The sequence below is a fragment of the Chrysochloris asiatica genome, unplaced genomic scaffold (genome assembly GCF_000296735.1).
Source record: "Chrysochloris asiatica unplaced genomic scaffold, ChrAsi1.0 scaffold00240, whole genome shotgun sequence".
NCBI lineage: Eukaryota > Metazoa > Chordata > Mammalia > Afrosoricida > Chrysochloridae > Chrysochloris > Chrysochloris asiatica.
The window spans coordinates 1,822,979-1,843,454 of NW_006408758.1; the positions used below are offsets into that span (position 1 = coordinate 1,822,979).

General features: G+C 35.0%; 1 protein-coding gene across 1 annotated transcript in view; it reads right to left on the bottom strand.

Moving 5' to 3' along the window:
* The window catches only part of LOC102839278 (latrophilin-3-like), an 883,976-nt gene that overhangs the window by 627,410 nt on the left and 236,090 nt on the right, over positions 1-20,476 (bottom strand). Inside the window, exon 3 of the mRNA XM_006873416.1 lies at positions 10,409-10,518. Within this exon, the coding sequence (XP_006873478.1) occupies positions 10,409-10,518 (110 nt within the window). The remainder of the gene's footprint in view (positions 1-10,408; positions 10,519-20,476) is intronic.

Sequence of the window (20,476 nt, forward strand, 5' to 3'; positions counted from 1 at the left end):
GACCCTGCTGGTTATTTAAAACACCATTGGCATAGCCCTCAGAATCACAGCAACTCAAACCACCACAGCACGACAGACAGACGAGTGGTGGCCGTTTGGTTTTATGTCACTGAAAACTTTATGAATAGCAGTAAAACTAATCATTTTAATACAGTATTATGTTTTGGGCAGAGTTTCATTCTGTTGTGCATAGAGTCCCTATGAGTAGGAACAAACTCAACTGCACCTAGCAACAACATTATTATGTTAATCTTTAAATCTTTGTACAAAGTACTTTGTAAATGTTTTGTATAACTTTTTCTAGTTTCATAAGATTAATGATTGGAATAGAAAAACTAACAGTGCTCACTCACAGCATTTTAAGCTATTTGATATTTATTTAGGAATATATTTATTTGGATGAAATATTTATAGCTGTCACACATTTTAAGTGTCAAACACTCTGTAGATATTACACATGTCTTTTACCTACCAAACACTGGGAGAAAAATCTCATCTTCAAATGTTTTTACTTCTTTTTCATGCTTTGAAATCAATTTAATATTCCATATCTTTTAAAATCTCTTACATGTTATTCAATTTTGAGCACCTTATAAAATATCTTTAAATTAATTTTAAAGCATAAACACTATAATTTTACTATTTCAAATAAAGCAAAATGAATATGGTAAAGCTAACTCCTCAAATTTTATGTCTGTAATGGAGTCCTAGTGTGGTGGTGTGCAATAATCCACTAGACCACAAGATTGGATTGAACCACAAGGTCAGTTGTTCAAATTCACCAGTCACTCCTCAGAAACCCTATACAGGGTCACTATGAGTTGGAACGAACTTGAAGTCACTTAAAAACAACAATAAAATATTATCTTCTAAACCAAATATTTTCCTATGTCTAGAAATCCAAGTGATACTTTCAGTTTATCTTTGTTTTGTTTTTTGTATTTTTTACTAACTAGCCTTTAAACCTTTATTTACATATTATTAATATACTATGTTGTTGTTGTTTTTAGATGCTGTCGAGTTGGTTCGAACTCATAGGGATCCTGTATAGTGTTTCTGAGGAAGTACGTAAAATTCCTACCTGTATGCTGATGTGACCCGATGTTTGGTGTATTTCATGCAAATTTATGTATCTGTTGTTCTAGTACAATGTAATATTTTCTACAACATATTTCAAAAGGGAAGATATGTTTATTCAGTTTCATTCTGCATATATATTTTGATACTTAACAAGATCTTAGAAACTTAAAAGAAATTCCTGCTCCAATTTCAATGGTAGCTGGATAATATCGTTCCAAGTCATTCTCCCTCATCTTAACTGTACTGCACCACACTGACCTTCTAACCATTATTAGAACAAGCCAACCTTTCCTATCTCAACATGTCCCAGGAGCTGCTCTTATCTCTACTTTGAAATTCTTCTCCACATTATTGTCTTACTCTTCAGGGGTCAAATTGTCTTCTTTAGGTTAATCTTTCATCATAACTTGTGTTATTCTCTATCATAGAACCTAGGTTATATTAGCGATAAGACTACCAGCTACAAAATGCCAAATCCTATTTCTTCTTTGCATAATGATTGACCCATCATAGATACTGATAAGCTTCTGCTGATGGAATTATTATTGGTATAAAAACCTACCACTGTTTTTTGAAAATTAAAACAAAACAACAACAAAAAATTGAGGGGCCTTCAAAATGTTTGTGGAAATTTCCAGTGACTTCTAATTGCATTTTCCCACAAACTTTTTGGAAGCCCTCTCATATATATTAGAAATCTAGAATGCATTTGCATTTATCAGCATTGATTAAAACGAAACTCCAGAGCAAGAGTTGTAAATTTAAATATTTTAAAAAACAAATGAGATGTTTTAAATGGTTGAAGTACAACGTGTACACCATATTGAATGCTACAAAATACAGCAAATATAAAAGTACAAAACTATCTAACGTGGGTAGCATGCACTCTGCTACTGCCTACTATCCAACAGAATTCAGTTTCAGTGTTGCTTCAGAGTTAGTGTTAAATCTCTTTAATTTTGGGTGTTTGAGAGGCCTATGGGACCCTCTACATGCTGAATCTGGCCTACCATGACTAACATAGAGTCTTACAAGGAATTGTTTCTACTTGATCTCATAGTTAGTCCTGTTTTCCTTCCTTAGAAATAATACATAAATACTGGACTTCACTTAGATCATTAAGACTCTCTATTACAGGGATTACATTAGATGGAATAATTTTGACACCTATTCATCTGAACACAGTCTATGAGGTTGTCTACTAGTTCATGCTATCTAGATTACTAGATCTTATTTTCCTGGAGGCTTGGTGCTTCATCTTTAGTCACCTGATTCTAAAACTACTACTTCATTTCTTGTCAATGAATAGTCCTCCTTTATTTTACTTGAGCTAGGTAAGATTGTTTGTTGCACACAACGATTTCTTAGTCACATATCAATTAATCACTTTCAGAAATTGTTTATAATCTTCTGTGTCCAAAACCCAGATGGATCCCAGAATCCAGAGAAATTACAGCAAACAGTAAATCCAATATTCCTACCAACCAATGGGCTAATGTCCCATCAGGCTCACATTTGTATTGTATATAAATACACACACCACTCAGTTTCTTATCTTACATTGTCTCTTCTGCTAAAAACTCCTCTTATATTTCTCCTTCTTTGTAGAGTCTGTTTATTCTTTAAGACTCAGATCATTGGTCATCTCTAGAAAACATTCCTTGAATACACCTTCTCATCTACCTTATATTCCCCACCTTATATACCCTCATCTACCATTATGGGATGGGCGTATTTTCACTACTAATATAAAATGTTTAATTTCATTTCTAAAATAACTTTCAAAGCTTTGCGGGATCTTAAGTCCTAATGATTGACCTCCTTGAAGGGAAAATCTGTGTCTTTGGTTTCTACCCCTAGTGTTTAACAGAGCTCATGGTATGCGATAAGTGCTCAGTAAGTGTTGAGTGAAAGATGAAGATAAAGCAGGGAGATCCTGAGAGCAAGCTATATAATCTACATGAGAACATTTACCATGAGCATAGGAAGCAAAGTATGAGGGAGTTTAGGACTAGAAGTTCTAATAAACTATGCTCCACATGTACTGCCTGTTTTTTAAGATGATTGCAGCAATATTTATGAATATAAAATATTTTTTTGCAACATTATAATTATTAATTAATGCTTCATTTGCCAAAGCTTTATGTATTAAACATTAGGTGCAAAAATACTGTGAAGGAAAAAGAAATTGAGAAAGAAAAACTAGTGGGGAAGACAAAAGGTTGGCAAAAGGAAAGGAAATGAAAGCTTTGTTATTCTTGTTTTAGTTTTTGAACAAAGGTAATTAGCTACCTAGCACTCTTCTTAAAGAGAGAGCAATATTTAAATAGGAGCACATAATTGGTGTAATACATAAAGGCATGCAGAATAGTATGAAAATAAAATGATTATGGGTAGCATTCTTGAGGAATCCAATCTCAATCCCCAATCAATTTGGAGAAACTGAAAATTATATAACCTGTATTTTTTTTGCAGTAGATCCTTCTTCACATTACTATGATCCTGTTTGTAGACAAGAGAAGGAACGTTGGTGGCGCTGGACTGCAAATCGCAAAGCTAGCAGTTTAAACCCAACTGCTCTGAGGCAGAAAAATGAAGCTTTCTGCTCCTGTAAAGATTTACAGCTTCAGAAACCCTATAAAGAATTCCTATGTGTCAGAATCGACTTGAGGACAGTGGGTGGGTAGACAAGAGCATTATGTATTTATCATCTAAGCAGTGGACATAATACTTTCAGAAGAACCATTATGAGTCCGGGTGTGGTGCTGAAGGGTAAATACTCAACTACAATGTCAGTTTGAACTACATGTTCAGCAGTTCAAATCCATCAGCTTCTCCTCAGAAACCCTATACAGGTTCACTTTGAGTCAGATCTGACTTTTGAACCACATTATGATTGAATTGCCTCTTTTCTTTATATTATTTAATATAGTTATGCTGAGTGTCTCATATACATCAGAAAATAGCAAAGGTACTGAGGCACTGGACAATCAAAATGCAGGTTGGCATTTATGTGGTGTTTATTTTTTTAATTAAAAATATGGGTTAATTTTTGAATAATGAGTTAAAAATATAATTAAATAATCAATATAGCGTGTTGTTTTTGTTGTTAAGTGCTGCTGATTCCGAACCATAGCGACCCTGTATAGGGTTTCTGAAGAGCAGCTGGCGAGCTTGAACCGCCGACCTTGCAGTTCAAATGCCTTTGCAGTCTGGCGCATTAACCCAAAGCGCCACACCAGGACTCCCAATATAGCATTGTTGTTGCTGTTGTTGTTGTTGTTGTTGTTAAGTACTATGGAGTTGGTTCTGACTCATAGTGACCTGCACAGGGTTTCCAAGGCTGTAAATCTTTACGGGAGCAGAACGCCTTATCTCTCTCCCGCGGAACAGCTGTTAGTTTCGAATTGCCCACTTTCAGGTTAGCAGCCCAATTGGTAACCATTACGTTACCAGAGCCAATATAGCATAGAAGGAACTAAAGTATTCAAATATTAAGACATGCACTAACTTGAACGTTGGCTGAAAAAAGCTATTTACCTATTTTTGGTCAGTAAAGATGCTGAAAGAACACATAGTATTTTTAATTGTAAAAAAGGGTAAAACTATCAGATTATTGGAATTAAATAAAATAAATTTTAATTTATAACAACAATCAAGTCTTGTAATTTCAAGTCTTGTAAACGTGAATATTGTTAAGTATTCACATAATATTTATGTTAAGTGCTATAAAAAAACTAAAATTGGTTTAATCAACACTCATTTATAGTTATTTTTGTTGTTGTTAAGTACCGTCTAGTAGTTTCCAACCCATAGTGACCCTGTATAGTATTTCCAAGATGTGACTGGTGAGCGTGAACTGCCAACCTTGTGGTTCAAACCGACTTTGAATTCCAACACATTAACCCACAGCATACACCAAGACTTTATCCCTTTCATTTCCTAAGAATACCCACCACAAGCAAAGATTGTTAGGCTAAGTAATATGTTCTTGGAATTTCTGAGAGAAACAAACAAAAGGCTAAAGAGAAGAGCTGGCTTTTGAGGGAGGACATACATTTTGTTTAGTCTAATGCGTGTGAAATTGTAAGCCTTTGAAGAAAGACAATTTGTCAGCAAGTGACAAAATAAAAATTCTTTGCTCAGAAATACACTAAATAGGTAGTTAGTTGTTTTATTGTTTTTCACCCTGACACAAGCCAATCTTGTAACCTGCCTAAATGAAGAAAATTTGACTTGAGGATGCCACACATTTCTAATACCAAATCAGGTCAGAAGGGATGAGGGTAGAGTGAGGGCAAGCCTGAAGAATGGAGAACAAAAATGTGGCATTTGTCAATGGTGAGACTTAATCTCTTGAATATTTGGGTCATCTCCTGGGGAGAAAAAGTCACTAAGAGAGAAAGCACAAATCATATTGGAACTAGAGTGTGACAGGAATAGAGAAAAGTATTAATTCACCTGTCCCAAACTTGGTCAGAAACAGGGCATCTTTCAATCCAGTGAAAAAAATTCAGACCAAGAGTAAGAAGAAAAAATCTTAGTGAAGACTGAATATAACTTAAGTGATTCTCAAAAACTGAGTACAAGACAATCATAATTAAGTTCACCCTCAGTAAATGGTTTACAATGACTAATTTTTCTTTCTTTCTTTCTCATCAGAAATCTCTTTTTAAAAAATCAAATTATTTTTTGACTCAAGTAAAGTTTGTCTAAAATTGTCATTGTTGAATTATGTACCTATTTACTATCCCCTAAAAGGAGCTCTGGTAGCATAGTGGTTACTAATCGGGCTGCGAAATTCAAGGTCAGCAGTTCGAAACTACCAGCCGCTCCGCCGGAGAAAGATGAGGCGTTCTGCTCCCATAAAAATTAACAGCCTCGGAAACCCTGTGCAGGATCGCTATGAGTCAGAACTGACTCCACGGCACATAACAACAACAAAAATACTGTACAAAAGAGTCCTGATGTTAAAGTGGTTAAGCACTCTCCTGCAAACTGAAAGGTTTGTAGTTTGAGCCCATCAGGCATTTTAGGAAAGATGTGACAATCTACCTCTATAAAGATTACAGTCGTGGATATACTATGGGGCAATTCTACTCTGTTCTACAGGGTGCTTATGAATTGGAATCAACAGCAAAGTTTTCAAAATTCTGTACAACAATTACTATAAACTTTCTTTAGGTACAGCTACATATATTAAATTTTACTTAACTCATGTAGTGGATTGAATTTTGTTAAATACTAGTACACTTCATTATTTATTATAGGTAATGCTTTATTTTTTCTATATTTTCCAATGAAAAGTTGTCATTTAAAAAATCAGTGTTGCCATGGAAAAGGCACACACACAAATGCATAACAAAGAAAATATGAATAATGGTATTTCTTCTACATACCAATATTGAGAAGTAAGCACTCATTAAGTATTTCACTAAATTAACAAAAGTTTGTGGCCTTAAATCCACAAAAGAAATTGAACTGCTGAACAGTATAACAAACTGAAACAACTAATATTTATTTTTTAAGTTGTTCAATTATCAAACATTAACATTGATTTCTAAAACTGTTATTTTTCATTCTATTATGCAATATGGGTCTTTTATCAATAATATAAAGATATCATTAATCACAGATTTTTTTTCTTACAGCAAACCCAAAAAGCCCTACTACCAAGTCAATTCTTACTCAGAGGGACTCTACAAAACAAAATTTCTCTATAGAGTTTCCACGGCTGTAAGTTTTTACACAAACAGACTCCCATATCTTTCACTTGCAAAGTGGCTGGCAGGTTCAAACTGCCAACCTCTGGGTTAGCAGTTCAATGCTTAACCCACTGTGCTACCAGGTATCCTTTCTCTTAGAATACAGGTGATTAAAACAATGTATTAAATGACTACTTACATTAAAAACATCACTCTAAACTTTGGGTATTATTTTTATACGCAATCTATGTTGTTTGTTGTTAAGTGCCAGTGAGTCGATTCTGACCAACAGCAACCCTGAATAGGGTTTCCAAAGAGCAGCTGGTGAGTTTGAACCACTGACCTTGCAGTTCAAACCGACCATGCAGTCTAACGCATTAGCCCACAGTGCCACCTCAGGACTCCAATCTACTTTATAGTGTCATGTAATTATTTAGAATGGGGTTAAAAGTAATTCAGCTGATTTAAGAAAGGAACACAAACTCCTTACAATTAAGATAAGTAGCTAAAGGACTAAGACAAGGGGTTGGGCCCTTGAATCACTTGTTATTACCATATGGAATTACTATACTAATCAAAATGATAAAAGTTAAGTATTAAATAAGACTAAATAACTTGTGAAAATATTCAAGGAGAAATTTACAGGTAGAACTATCGTTGGGTATTTTAAAAACAGGTATTAATACCGATCAAGTCCTGATGTGGCACTGTAGGATAAGCACTTAACTGCTAACCACAAGGTTGGTAGTTCAAATCCACTAGATTCCCCTCAGAAACCCTATACAGGGTCACTATGAGTCGGAACCAACTAGACAGCACTTAACAACAAACCAACAAGATGACTATATTGCCACACCTAACTCCAATGTTGGCTATATTAATTATTTATTCTATATCCTATATGAGTTGTTTATTTATGTAATCATTTTGAGTGTAAGTTTCATCTTCAATAGAATGTTGATAGTTATTCCTATCACAGGGAGACTCTGATGAGAATTAGATAAAAGAATGTATGTAGATATTTAACCCATGCAGGATACGGCAAATATTGCTGTTAAGTGCTGTTGAGTTGGTTCCAACTCATAGCGACCCTTTATAGGGTTTCCGAGGAGTGAATGGTGAATTTGAACTTCTTACCTTGCAGTTCAAACCTACCTTGAGCCCAGTGTGGTAGGAGGTGTCAAATGATAATTATTTTAAATTAGTGAATCTTTTCAACATTGGAAAGTTCTATACATTTTATTCTTAAAAAGAAGAAAATAACTTATTGTTAATCTAAATCAATTCTTACTGCAGATCAGAGAGTCTATCAAATGAGATTTAGCAAATCCATTAGCTACCAAAATAACTCAGGTTTTCTATGTTTCGGTAACCAGACAATATTCTAAACCCAGCTCCTTAATCAATCTCTGGTCCTTTTGCAATTAACCCACCTACTTTTACAAAATGAATCAAGATTATTTTATAATTTACATTCTCTTTTGCCTTGTTTTTAATTTCAATCTTGTAAAATTTACTGAATTAATTTCCAATTCTGCTTTATACTTTTGATTGAAACTCAATGAAGAGAATTTAAACAAACATGTTGATGACACCAAAAAAATTAAAATGGTATATAAACTGGAAATTGGTATATCTGAGTTTATAGTTCCCATTTAATGAAACAATCAAGTGAATATTTTAGTATAATATGGATGTGCTTCTAAGATAGTCTGTGCATTTTCAGGACTTGTAGAAACACATGCATTTAGGACATTCAGGATCCAAATGGCCTATCTCTTTAAATTTGCAAGAGACAAAGGTATCTGTGACACCCATAATCCTTTTATGTAAAATACATAAGTTCTTATTTATATTGAAGTGATTTGAATAGATGACATTTCAAAATGAGTGTGGCAGAGAATTTTGAGTAGCTATCCTCAAAGACATTCTGAAGAAATGCAGAAAATTGAAGAGACAGCTGTGAAATACTCTATTTTTTTAAATTTTAATAATTTGACATTTTCACCTCAGGATCCATGGTTTAAAAATATGTAAATAAAAACAAATCATTATGAATTTCTAAAATTATGTTTTAAAATAAGTTACATCTTATTGTATATATTTATAAAATACCTTTGGAGGCAGCTATTTGACATATTTCACAAAGATCTTATTATGCAATTCAAGTAAATTTTTCACAGTAATAAAGTAGACTACAAATCTTGTTGCTTTAAAATATCATTAGTGAATGATTAATGGTCAGTAGGAGCTTTATATTTTCAATAAAAGGTGCCTTGCGATAACAATATAATAAGCAAAAACTCAATTGGGAGTTCAATTGAGTTGGGATTTTCATAATAAAAAATCAGTTTATAAAACTTCATTGTACTCTCCTTCCAAATCACAACATAAAGCAAGAATAAGATTTTCTATGGGTTGTTTTCATCATTATTTTCAAATCACAGTGTATTTCTCTGTGGCCAAAGTGCTCTCTCATATGTAAGTATGCACACCAAGAGTACCAATGTATTTACTTATTAAGTAAATAGGAATGAGGAAAACCAAGAATTGTTTCTTAGCACAGTAAATCTGCTGCTCTCCAGATCCTTTCCACATTCTGACATGTCAGTAGATGTTAGAACTTGGTGTTTTGATCCCAGGTGTTTCTATCTCTAGGGTTAACTGAAAACCTGATATAATGCTCACTGAGAAAACCTAAAAATAATTAATCTTATAAAAAATATTTTTATTTTAGATTGTTACTCATCTTTTGGATAAAGAAACCTCAAAATGTTCCATATTAGGTTGTTTGATTCTTTTTTTTTCCCCAGGGGGAGGAAGTATGCAGCTGATATATAACCACACCAAGAGTGCAAAGGCACTTCTTGAGGCTGTGAAAGATATATAGTCTGTAGGAAGCTTTAGTTCATGTAATCCTTGCCTTTTTCTTTCAGTCAGATCCCTGTGGATAAACCTCTTTCAAACCCTCTAAATGCTGACAGCAAAGAAAGCTAAGGTATAATTGTTGTTGTTATGTGCCGTGGAGTCAGTTCTGACTCATAGCAACCCTATACAGGGTGTCTGAGGCTGTAAATCTTTACGGGAGTAGAACGCCTCATCTTTCTCCCGCGGAACAGCTGGTAATTTTGAACTGCTGACCCTGAGGTTCGCAGTCCAATTCGTAACCACTATGCTACCAGAGGTATAAATAATTCTATCAAATTTATAAATTTCTATGCTATCAAATATACAAGTAAAATATTCTCTTTCACTTCCTAATTTGCTGAGATTTAGAGAAGTACAGCACCGATATATATATATCACATCTTCAACTTACACAAAGTACTTACACATATATTTCAGTTATTAAATAAAAAAATATTTTAAAAAAGACTTCTGGAACAGGTATTGATATACAGAAATGTCTAGTGAAAACTAAATGGTACAATACCATGCAGGCAAGATCTCTTATTTTCCAGTGAGGGTAAGTGTTTTTCATCCTTAAATTAAAATTAATCATTTTTCCCTTTACTTTATAGAGTTGTCTTTGTTTGTTTTCACAGACAGTATTTTCTCAATGCATGTGAATCAAAGATTAATATATTTTCTTTTCTATAAGAAAAGTATGGGAGTATACATACTGTAAGGGACACATTCATACTGCACTTCAAGGTATTTATATGTTCCTGGACATGGATCTGGAAAAACGTCAGGACCTGCCACCACTGCACACTGGGTTCTGTTATTACATCTGAAGTCAAAAGAAAAGAAAAGAAGAAATAATAAGTTAATGAAAATCAAACATTATCCACATCAGTACTAATTTTATTCTGGCTCCTGTTACACAGATTTAAATAGGGTTTAGGTTGATTGAGGGCTTTAGGCTTATTAAAAAACTAGACAAAGAAATCAATCCATTAAGTTAGCATATATTAACTAGCAACACTAACGGATGCGTAGGATATTGCTGATATGAGTGCAAGTAAGGTTTATTTGATAGTAATAGGCCAATACAATTAAACAAAATAAAAGCACAGACTAATACTTTTTTTAAAATGCACTGATTATCAGGACATACGGCTTTAAAAGCAGTATAAAATGGTGTCTAAAAGATATTCTTTAGTTAAACCAAAACAAACAAACAAAAATCACTAAAAATGCTGATATTAAATGATTAAAACATGTAAAAATATTCATTTTATGTAAATTAATATAATAATATTATTAACCATAAAGTAGAACCACTTTTAATGATCTACATTTATGTTCCCCATGTTCAACCAAATAATGACAGTAACATAATAATAAAACAATAAGATACTAATAACATATGTAATAAAATGATTCATGACAGATTATTAATTACAAATGCCAATATCTCACAATTTAGAATAATCACTTTAGATATCCAAAGAGAACCATCAAATACCATCACTTAAATAGAAATACTAACTCAGGCGTCTTTTATGGCAGCTGAGCTAACGATTCATTTAATCATGATTCAAATACAAATAATGAAATTCCATAATTGTTACTTTCAAAAAGACAAAGAAGTATATAATGATCATATTATTGAAAATTTTTTTCATAAACTTTCTGGATTAGATAAAGTATCTATTGTTAGATTTTTCTATAGAAAAACAAAGGTTTTTTCTTACCATAAATTGGCAGTAAGTGTGCAATATGAGACATTCTTATTATCACAAGTTTTTATGTTCTTGTTTATTTATGTCAGAAATGCAAAACCTCTGGGCTACATTTTTTCTGTCTCTTTTGTATAGATGCTTCATTCTCTGATGAGCTCTACACTTCTAATCTGCTAGAATGCTGGCAGGAGAAAAAGTATCTAGGGCAGACTCATTTTGATTTTGAGTGGAAATGCTTTGTGTTTACCAGAGGCTACAGTTTGTCAGCCTTAATGAGTATTTTATTTAGTTTCTAAATTAAAATTGATTCATTAGTGAATGCCTTAAGCTGAAAAATATATTATGTAATATCAGTGAAAGATTAGTAAAATGCAATATTCCATAATCATCAGACTATTTAGGATAACAGTTAATCCTGATATGGGCTAAAGTTCTCTTATGGATATTTAATGTCTAAGGATGAATGTCAGACAACCTCATAGAATAAAAACAGTGTAAATTTGATTGTCCTCATAGATGCACACACACACACACAAGGAACTTCAAAAAGTTCATATAAAAATTCCATTATCTTTTAATTATATTTTTCCATGAACTTTTTGAAGATCCTTAATATTTATATGCATAATCATATAGATATGTATTGCTTAACATCTGTCCATACAAGGCCCAACCATAAAAACATTTTGTTTAGTATTTCCTCCTAATAGTTTTAAGGACTCCTGCTATAGCATTGTCCACCACTCATCTGTCAATTTGTAGTACTGAGGTGGCTTGTGAGTTGCTGTGATTCTGGAAGCTAACTGTTGAATAACAAAAATGTCAGCTTGAGGACTAAGGTGAACTTGACCCAAGCCATAGTATTTTCAATAACCTCGTATGCATGTGAAAGCTGGACAATGAATAAGGAAAACCACAGAAGAATTGATGCTTTTGAGTTATGATGTTGGAGGAGAATATTGAAGTGTCATGGGCTGCCAAAAGAACCAACAGATCTGTGTTGGAAGAAGTGCAGCCAGAGTTATCCTTGGAGGCCAGGATGGCCAAACTTCGTTGTCAAATTTCGGACATATTGTCAGGAGGAACCAGTCACTGGAGAAGGGTATCATGTTTGGTAAGGTGGAGGGTCACAGAAAAAGAGGAAGACCCCTAGCGAGATGGATTGGCAAAGTGTCAGCATCAATGGGCTCAAGCGTGGTAATAGTAGTGAGGTTGGCCCAGGATTTGGCAGTGTTTTGTTGTGCTGTGCATAGGGTCGCTATGAGTCGGTATCGACTTTATGGCACCTAACAACAACAACAAAGCTATATAGTACTGTAGGATAAGCACTGGACTGCTAACTACAGGGTTAGTGGTTCAAACTCACCTATATAGGGTTGCTGTGAGTCGGAACTAACTCGATGGCACTTAATAGCAGCAAGAACAGTGGTTTTAAGAAGTCCTGTGATGTGTCTATAGGATAAGCACTGGACTGCTAACCACAAGGTGTGTGGTACAAATCCACTACCAGCTCCTCAGAAATCTTATACAGGATTGCTATGAGTCAGATCCAACCAAATGGTACTTAACACCAAGAAGAACAACAATGATTTTAAATATCTTACACCCAGACTCTTGCAGCCATGGGCCATGGGTGGGATACAGGCAGAGCAGGTAAAACAGACACATGGCTCTGGGCATGGAATCTCAGGCTTCTTCCTGCAGATGTTGTTGTTGTTAAATGCCATCATGTCATCTTGGACTCACAGCAACCCTGTATAGGGTTTCTAAGAAGCAGCGGGAGAGCTTGAACCGCCAACCTTGTGGTTCAAACGTATGTCACAGTCCAGTGCATTAATCCACAGCATCAAGGTGGGCATAAGAGTTCTTGTGCATCTTGCCTCAATTCATATCAGCAGGATGCTTACTCTCAGTAAATGCCTTTAAAAAACAATTTAAAATATGACTATGCACATGGTATTCACCAGATGGAATACATAGAAATCAAATTGACTATATCTGTGAATAATTCCATGAGAGTGAGGCATCCAGCTGTTATGAAGTGAGGGGAGATGCACAAGAACACCCAAACTTGAAGATAGTATCCATTTGACCTAGTCTCGATGGCTTGATAATCAGAACTCAACTAGAGGAAGGAAAAAAAAAAATTAATTTTAATAATGAAAATGAGGGCAAACGGCTACAATTTGATGAACTTGACTTATACTCATGGAGGTAGTAGCTAAAAATACCAACAGAGAGGGAAAGTGTCTTCACATCAAGTATCAGTGTTATCCTCTCTGTAGATAAGAACGGGCAACTTAGATATTGGCTACCTAAAGCGAGGGGGTGATAAAGGCACGAAGTGACTGGCTTACAATGTTTCAAGAGGGAGCTTAGTTTAAGAGTATGGGGGAAAAGAAAGAGTCCCCACTGAGTAGCTGTCATCTTGTCTAGATGGGTCTAGTGAAAAGAGATGGGGATAAGATTCGTAAGATTCAATGGTGAATAATTGTTATCATGACTAATTGTGACTGTCACAATTGTAAAGGTAGAAGTTTTGTAACAAAAAAAGGGGAGTGGTTAATCTTACAGTCCAGAAACAGAGGACCCTAGGACCATCAAGGGAGAAGAGCACAAGCGGAATGAGTGACCTTATCCAGAGAAACAGCGACCAGGGAGATGGAGGCAGAGATGGGGACATGGAGAGAGGGAGCAGCTGAGGACTCTAGATTCACGGGAAGTGAGGGACTAAGACTTGGCGGCCAGGAGGCAGACTTGCAGAATGTGCCCTTTGGTGGTTTAAATTATTGTACATGCCTGAGGATTTAAAAAAAGAGAGAGAGCTAAAATGAATAGAAAGAAATACTGTTAACTGATGGTACATGGAGGGGATTACAATCATTGTAATGAAACAAAGTATATGATTTGTTGAATGTAAAACTGATGATCTGCCCCGTAAACTTGCACTCAATTCACAATAAAAACTTAAAAAAAGGTATTGCCATAGAGAATTCATTGGTTTTCAAAATTCTATCATTGTCCAACTTTCACATGCATATGGTGGTGGTGGTGGTTATGTGCTGTAGAATCGGTAGATCTTTGCGGGAGCAAAAAAGCTCATCTTTCTCCCACAGAACTGCTTGTAGTTTTGAACTGCTGACGTTGAGGTAAGTAGCCTGACTCATATCCACTATGCTACCACAGCTCTTTTAACATGCATATATAGACCCTTAAAAAAGGTAACAATATTTATGGTTCCTGCCATTATTGTTCTATAAAAAATAGCCTCACATTAAAACTATTAAGTATTCTATTATGATTTCTATATTAAATGCTCTTTGCAAAATTAGATTAATAAAAATCAAACAGAAAATAGACTTCATTTTAGAATTACTATCTCTTTATATGATGCCTTAGAATATTGATTGTTTAAAGACAAGGCTCAATTATGCTACAGCAGTTTAAAGACTCAGTCCTCCATTTTTTAGAAGAACGCTCACATTTGTCACTGTAAGTCAAAATGAGATTAAGTTTAATATTTAATTAAACTGTTACATAAATGTAAATAAACAATCTATGAATATATTTAACTATGAAAGTGAGAAACTTTTACAATGAAAATATAAAGTGTTGCTGAACGAAATAACAGAATATCTGAATAAATGGAAAGAAGTTCCATGTTCATGAATTGAAAGACTTAATATTGGTAAGAATTCAAAACAGAAATGTATAGTTCTGTGAAATAGGGCATTATGTAACTTGTTGTTGTTGTTGTTATGTGCTGTGGAGTCAGTTCCGACTCATAGCGACCCTGTACAGGGTTTCCGAGGCTGTACATTTTTACGGGAGCAGAAAGCCTCATCTGTCTCCCGCGGAACAGCTGGTAGTTTCGAACTGCTGACCTTGAAGTTTGCAGCCCGATTCGTAACCACTACGCTACCAGAGCTCCTTATTATGTAACTTAGATGTGCAAAAATCTGTGTCTATGGAGGATGGAGCTTCTGAGTGTTCTGACCCAGGGTCTGCTGTGTGGGGCATGGCTGGACATTCCCCACTACAGACAACTCAGGCAAGCATTTGGCCAAGTCCAACCCAGTTATTGCGGCCTTCCCTACTAAGCCAGCTACAGGGAAGTCAGATCACCTGTGAGAATCTATCCAGGAAAGAGATGGTGTAGGTCCATGGGAACAAAGATTCTCAAGTCAGGGCTTGGGTAACTGGGGCGCAATATTTCCATTGGTGCTATGGAAACACACCATTCAAACACTAAGATTAAACTTATAGAAATATGGGCACCAAGAAGGACAGGAGTTAAGAGTTTAGGTCTGGGCATCCATCTCCACGGCACTTAAAAACCACAGTAACCTAAAATTATTTACCTCTAACTCGGTCATTCTAGTACACTCACACACGAATAGAACCAACATTGTGTGAGTGTTATAATGAGAAAGTCATCAATAGGCAAAAGGCATTCTAAGCAAATAGAGCCATAACTTACTGTGCATACAGTAAAATTATATTCCTGGGTTTAAGTTCAAATAAAATATGTAGAAAAGCTTGTATACATATAATTACCCTTTTATTCTTATGTTAAATTAAATAAATTGACTTTCTTTCTTTTCCCTCCTATTTTTCAAATAAAAATTAGAAGCCCATTATTTCATGGGAAACTACAACAAATTTGTTGATGAACCATATATAAATATATCCTATATGTAATCATAAGGAGCTCTGGTAGCGTAGTGGTTACGAATTGGGCTGCGAACCTTAAGGTCATTTCGAAACTACCAGATGCTCTGCGGGAAAAAGATGAGGCTTTCTTCTCCCGCAAAGATTTTCAGCCTTGGAAACCCTGTACAGGGTTGCTATGAGTCGGAACTGACTTGACAGCATTTAACAACAACAACAACATATATAATCATATGAATAAAATCTTCTCATAAGATAAACAAATAGAGATGGTGTTTCTGTAGTCCTAAAACACTAGTGAATTTACATGTTGTTGGTGGTGTAAGGTGCCACTGAGTCAGTTATGAGTCATAACAACTATGTGTATAGTAGAATGAAACACTGCCCCCCTTGTCCTGTGTCATCCTCACAATTGTTGCTACACTTGAGTCCATTGCTGCTGCCACTGTGCCAATCCATCTCATTGGGGGTCTTTTTCTTTTTTTTTCTGAGATTCCACTTAGCCAAACGTGATGTGCTTTTCCAGGGACTGACTCCTCCTGATAATATGTCCAAAGTATGAGGGATGAAGTCTTGCCATCCTGGGTTCCAAGAAGCATTCTGGTTATACTTCTTCCAAGACTGACTTCTTGGATCTTCTGGCAGTCCATGGTACTTTTAATATTCATCTCCAACACTGTAACTCAAATGCATCAATTCTTTGTCCAACTTTCAAATTCATATGAGGTGATTAAAAATACCATGGGTTGAGTTAAGTTCACCTTAGTCCGTAAACTGAATTAACGTGGTACCATTAAAGTAAATTAAGAAAAAAATTATTGGTCATCATGAACTGGAAAGTAATTTATAGACGTTCTCCAGTAATAAATCCTTCAACTACATATTTTTATTTTTGGCCTCTAAAGTCAGTGTATATGAGTCAGTCATTCTTGGAAATGTAAAACAGCTTTTCTAATGATGCTTCAGTCATAATAATGTAGTAGACCCCACTGAGAATCATTGGCTTTTAAATGACAAAATATGAAAGTTAAAAAAATGTATATTGCAAGTATCTTTTATTAGCAAAACTGTCAGATAAATTTACATTCTCACTTATCAAATAGAATTTACATAAAGACATGTGATGAAGAAATACAAATGTAATTAGTATAGTCAGGAAGTTCACACCATCAAGCATATGACAAATAAGTGTTTGAGTTATATATGAAGGAAGCATTATTCTCTAAGACTGGGGTGGGGATCCTTTTTTCTGCCAAAGTTTACAACATCATTCACAGGCCATGCAAAATGATCAACTTAAAAATTATTCTGCTATATTTAGTAAAACATTGAATTATCTCACAGTTCAAAATTAACAGCCTTTTTGCAGGAGAAAGTTGAGCTTTCTGATCCCGTAAAGATTTGTACTCTCAGAAACCCTATATAGAGTCGCTATGATTTGGAACCGACTCTACGGCACACTACCACCACCATCACCAATGTGTAGGAGTCCTGGAGTGGGGCTGGACTGCAAGGTCCATCTGAACCTTGGTCAGTGGCTCAGGCTCACCAGACGCTCCTAGGAAACCCTCTACAGGGTTGCTATGAGTTGGAACCAACTCGATGGCACTTAACAACAACAACAATGCGATGGTTACACTCCTAGTGTGGCACTACAGGATCAGCACTGGACTGTGAACCACAAGGTTGGCATCTCAAATCCACCAACTGCTCTTCTGAAACGCTACACAAGTTGGCTATGAATTGGAACTGACTCTATGGCACTCTACAACGACAACAATGTGATGGCTGGAACTGAGGTTGCCTTGGCAAGGCCAGACCAAATGATTTCTAAGGCCTAATATGGGCCACGGGCCAGACTTTGCCCACTCCTACCCTAAGAGATAAGTATTTCAAAGGTATCTGGCTGTTAATACACCAATATCATTTTGCATTAATATTTAAAATCTAAAAATAGTTTAGGCAATAAGGGTAAAGTTATTGCTATTGTTAAGTGTTGTTGAGTAGGTGCCAACCCACAGCGACCCTGTGTAGGGTTTCTGAGGAGCATCTGGTAAGAGTTTCTAATTCGCAAGATAGTGTAACAATATAAGAAAACAAGAAAAACCGTGTGTATCAAAAATATTTTACTCAATGTCAATCAACAGAATAACTCTATTTTACCTCCAAAATGCATATACTCCTTATTCTCCATTATTTGTCACTCTGAGACATGCTTACATGACATTCATTTTGAATTTAGGAGGCTGGGAAAGATAAGGCAATCATCCAATGGTGGAAAATATCAAAACAGAATTATCAGGAGCTCAAGGGGTGAAGAATTAAATGGCATTCATGTCATTGTTTGTTGTTAAGTGTTGTCAAGTTGGTTCTGACTCATAGCAACGTTTTATAAGGTTTAGGAGGAGAGGCTGGTGAGTTTGAACCACTGACCTTGTGGTTCAAATGGACCTTGAGGTTCAGTGCTTGTCCTACAGAGCCACAGGCAGAAAAGTTGCAGTCATGCATACAGGAGTGAGTCCATGATAACATTTAAAGTAACAGGTAATTAGGGAATAAATTAAAGTTCCTCATTATGTGTTTGTTTAAAATTAAAGTTAAAGTTCCTCATTATGTGTTTGTTTGTTTGTACTGAGAAAAAAAATGATTCTAAATCATAAACTAAGATTATTATAGGATCTTCCAGAGGATATAGTGATAATGCACATATGCCAAGTTCTATGAATTCACAAAGTGGTTGCTTAGCCCCACATCTTTCACATTCCCTATGCTTTTCTGTCATCTCAGAGGAATTATTTATGTGGCACTATAGAATAAGCACTGGACTACTGATGACAAGGTCAGTGGTGCAAATCTATCAGCCACTCTCCTGAAGCCCTCTACAAGGTCTCTCTGAGTTAGAACCGACTTGACGGCACTTAACAACTATAAAAATACTTTCCATTAAAGAAATGTAATTTGACACAAGTAAGCAAGAACTTGACCAATGTGATGCGTAAGGAGGGATTTATAAACTATGGTACTCTATTATATAGTTTTCTTTTTGCTGTGTAATAAATGACCAAGCTTAAAACAAGGAACTCTGGTAGCATAGTAGTTAGGAGTCAGTCTGCTAACCTCAAGGTCAGCAGTTCTAATCTACCAGTCCTTCCACAGGAGAGAGATGAGTCTTTCTGTTCTCAGAAACCCTATTCAGGAACCTCCTGCATGGCACACCATCACTACTCATGGCTTATAACAACATACATTTGTTTCTACAGTTCTGGAGACCAGACGTCCAAAATGAGTCTCACTGGGCTAAAGACAAGGAGTCAACGGAATTAATTCCTTCCATTGGCTCTAGAAGAAAATCAATTCTAGGTTCTAATTTATCCTTACTTCCTGCTGACCCTTCATCACATCACTCTTTCTCCCACTACTTCTGTCACCACATTGTGCTCTTTCTTCCTTTGATCTTCTTTCTCACACCTTTTACAAGGCGCTTTTGATTACATTTAGGGTCTTTCTGAATAACCAACCCAGTATAATCTCATTCCATGATTTTTAAGTTTTCATAAAGCTGATTTGACACACAAGATAACATTACCAGATTCCAGAAATTACTTGTAATATTACTGGAGGGCTATTTATCATTTATTCTATATGTAGTTAAGTACAAAAGCATATTAGAAACAGTGTCTCCTAGCATGATAGTTTGAAGAAGTCTTATGCACTAAACTGCACGTCATAACCATCAAACATAACTAAGTTAGCCATTGTCATGGTAATGTACATTTGTACTTACTATAAGATTTTGCAGGCATCTATTTTCATATCTTTTCTCCAAGTACAAATAAATACTCTGAGTATAAACTGGATGAAAGAGATTAAACTAGCCATAAGTTTAACTCTGATTATACTGGAATCCTCAGTTCATAAAACTTAAACTGCTAAGCAGTGGGAAACTGAGTTAGTTTTATCTGATAAGTAACACTACCCATTAAAGTATTTAGCAGAAATAAAATTTTACTACATAAAATATTTCTTAATTTAATGTGATTATTTTAACCACATAAATTAAGAAATATTTATGCTTGATATTTTTAAATTTTATTAAATACAACCACATAAATTAAGAAATATCAAACATTGAAAAATTACTGTTTCTTTATATTGAATTGCATTTACATCTTAGTGTTATCATGTCTTCCTATTAAAAAAATGAAATTAGTATTTTGTATGTGTAGACTGAAATAATTTTATTTCTAAAAATACATTTAAAATATTTATTACTTATTGCATTTTCTACTAACATTGATTATTTTTCTCTACCTCTACTTTATATTTAAACGATTTTAAATAAACCTCTTCAGATTTGCTATTTGCTTTTTGGCTTCCTTTGAGTTGGTGCTG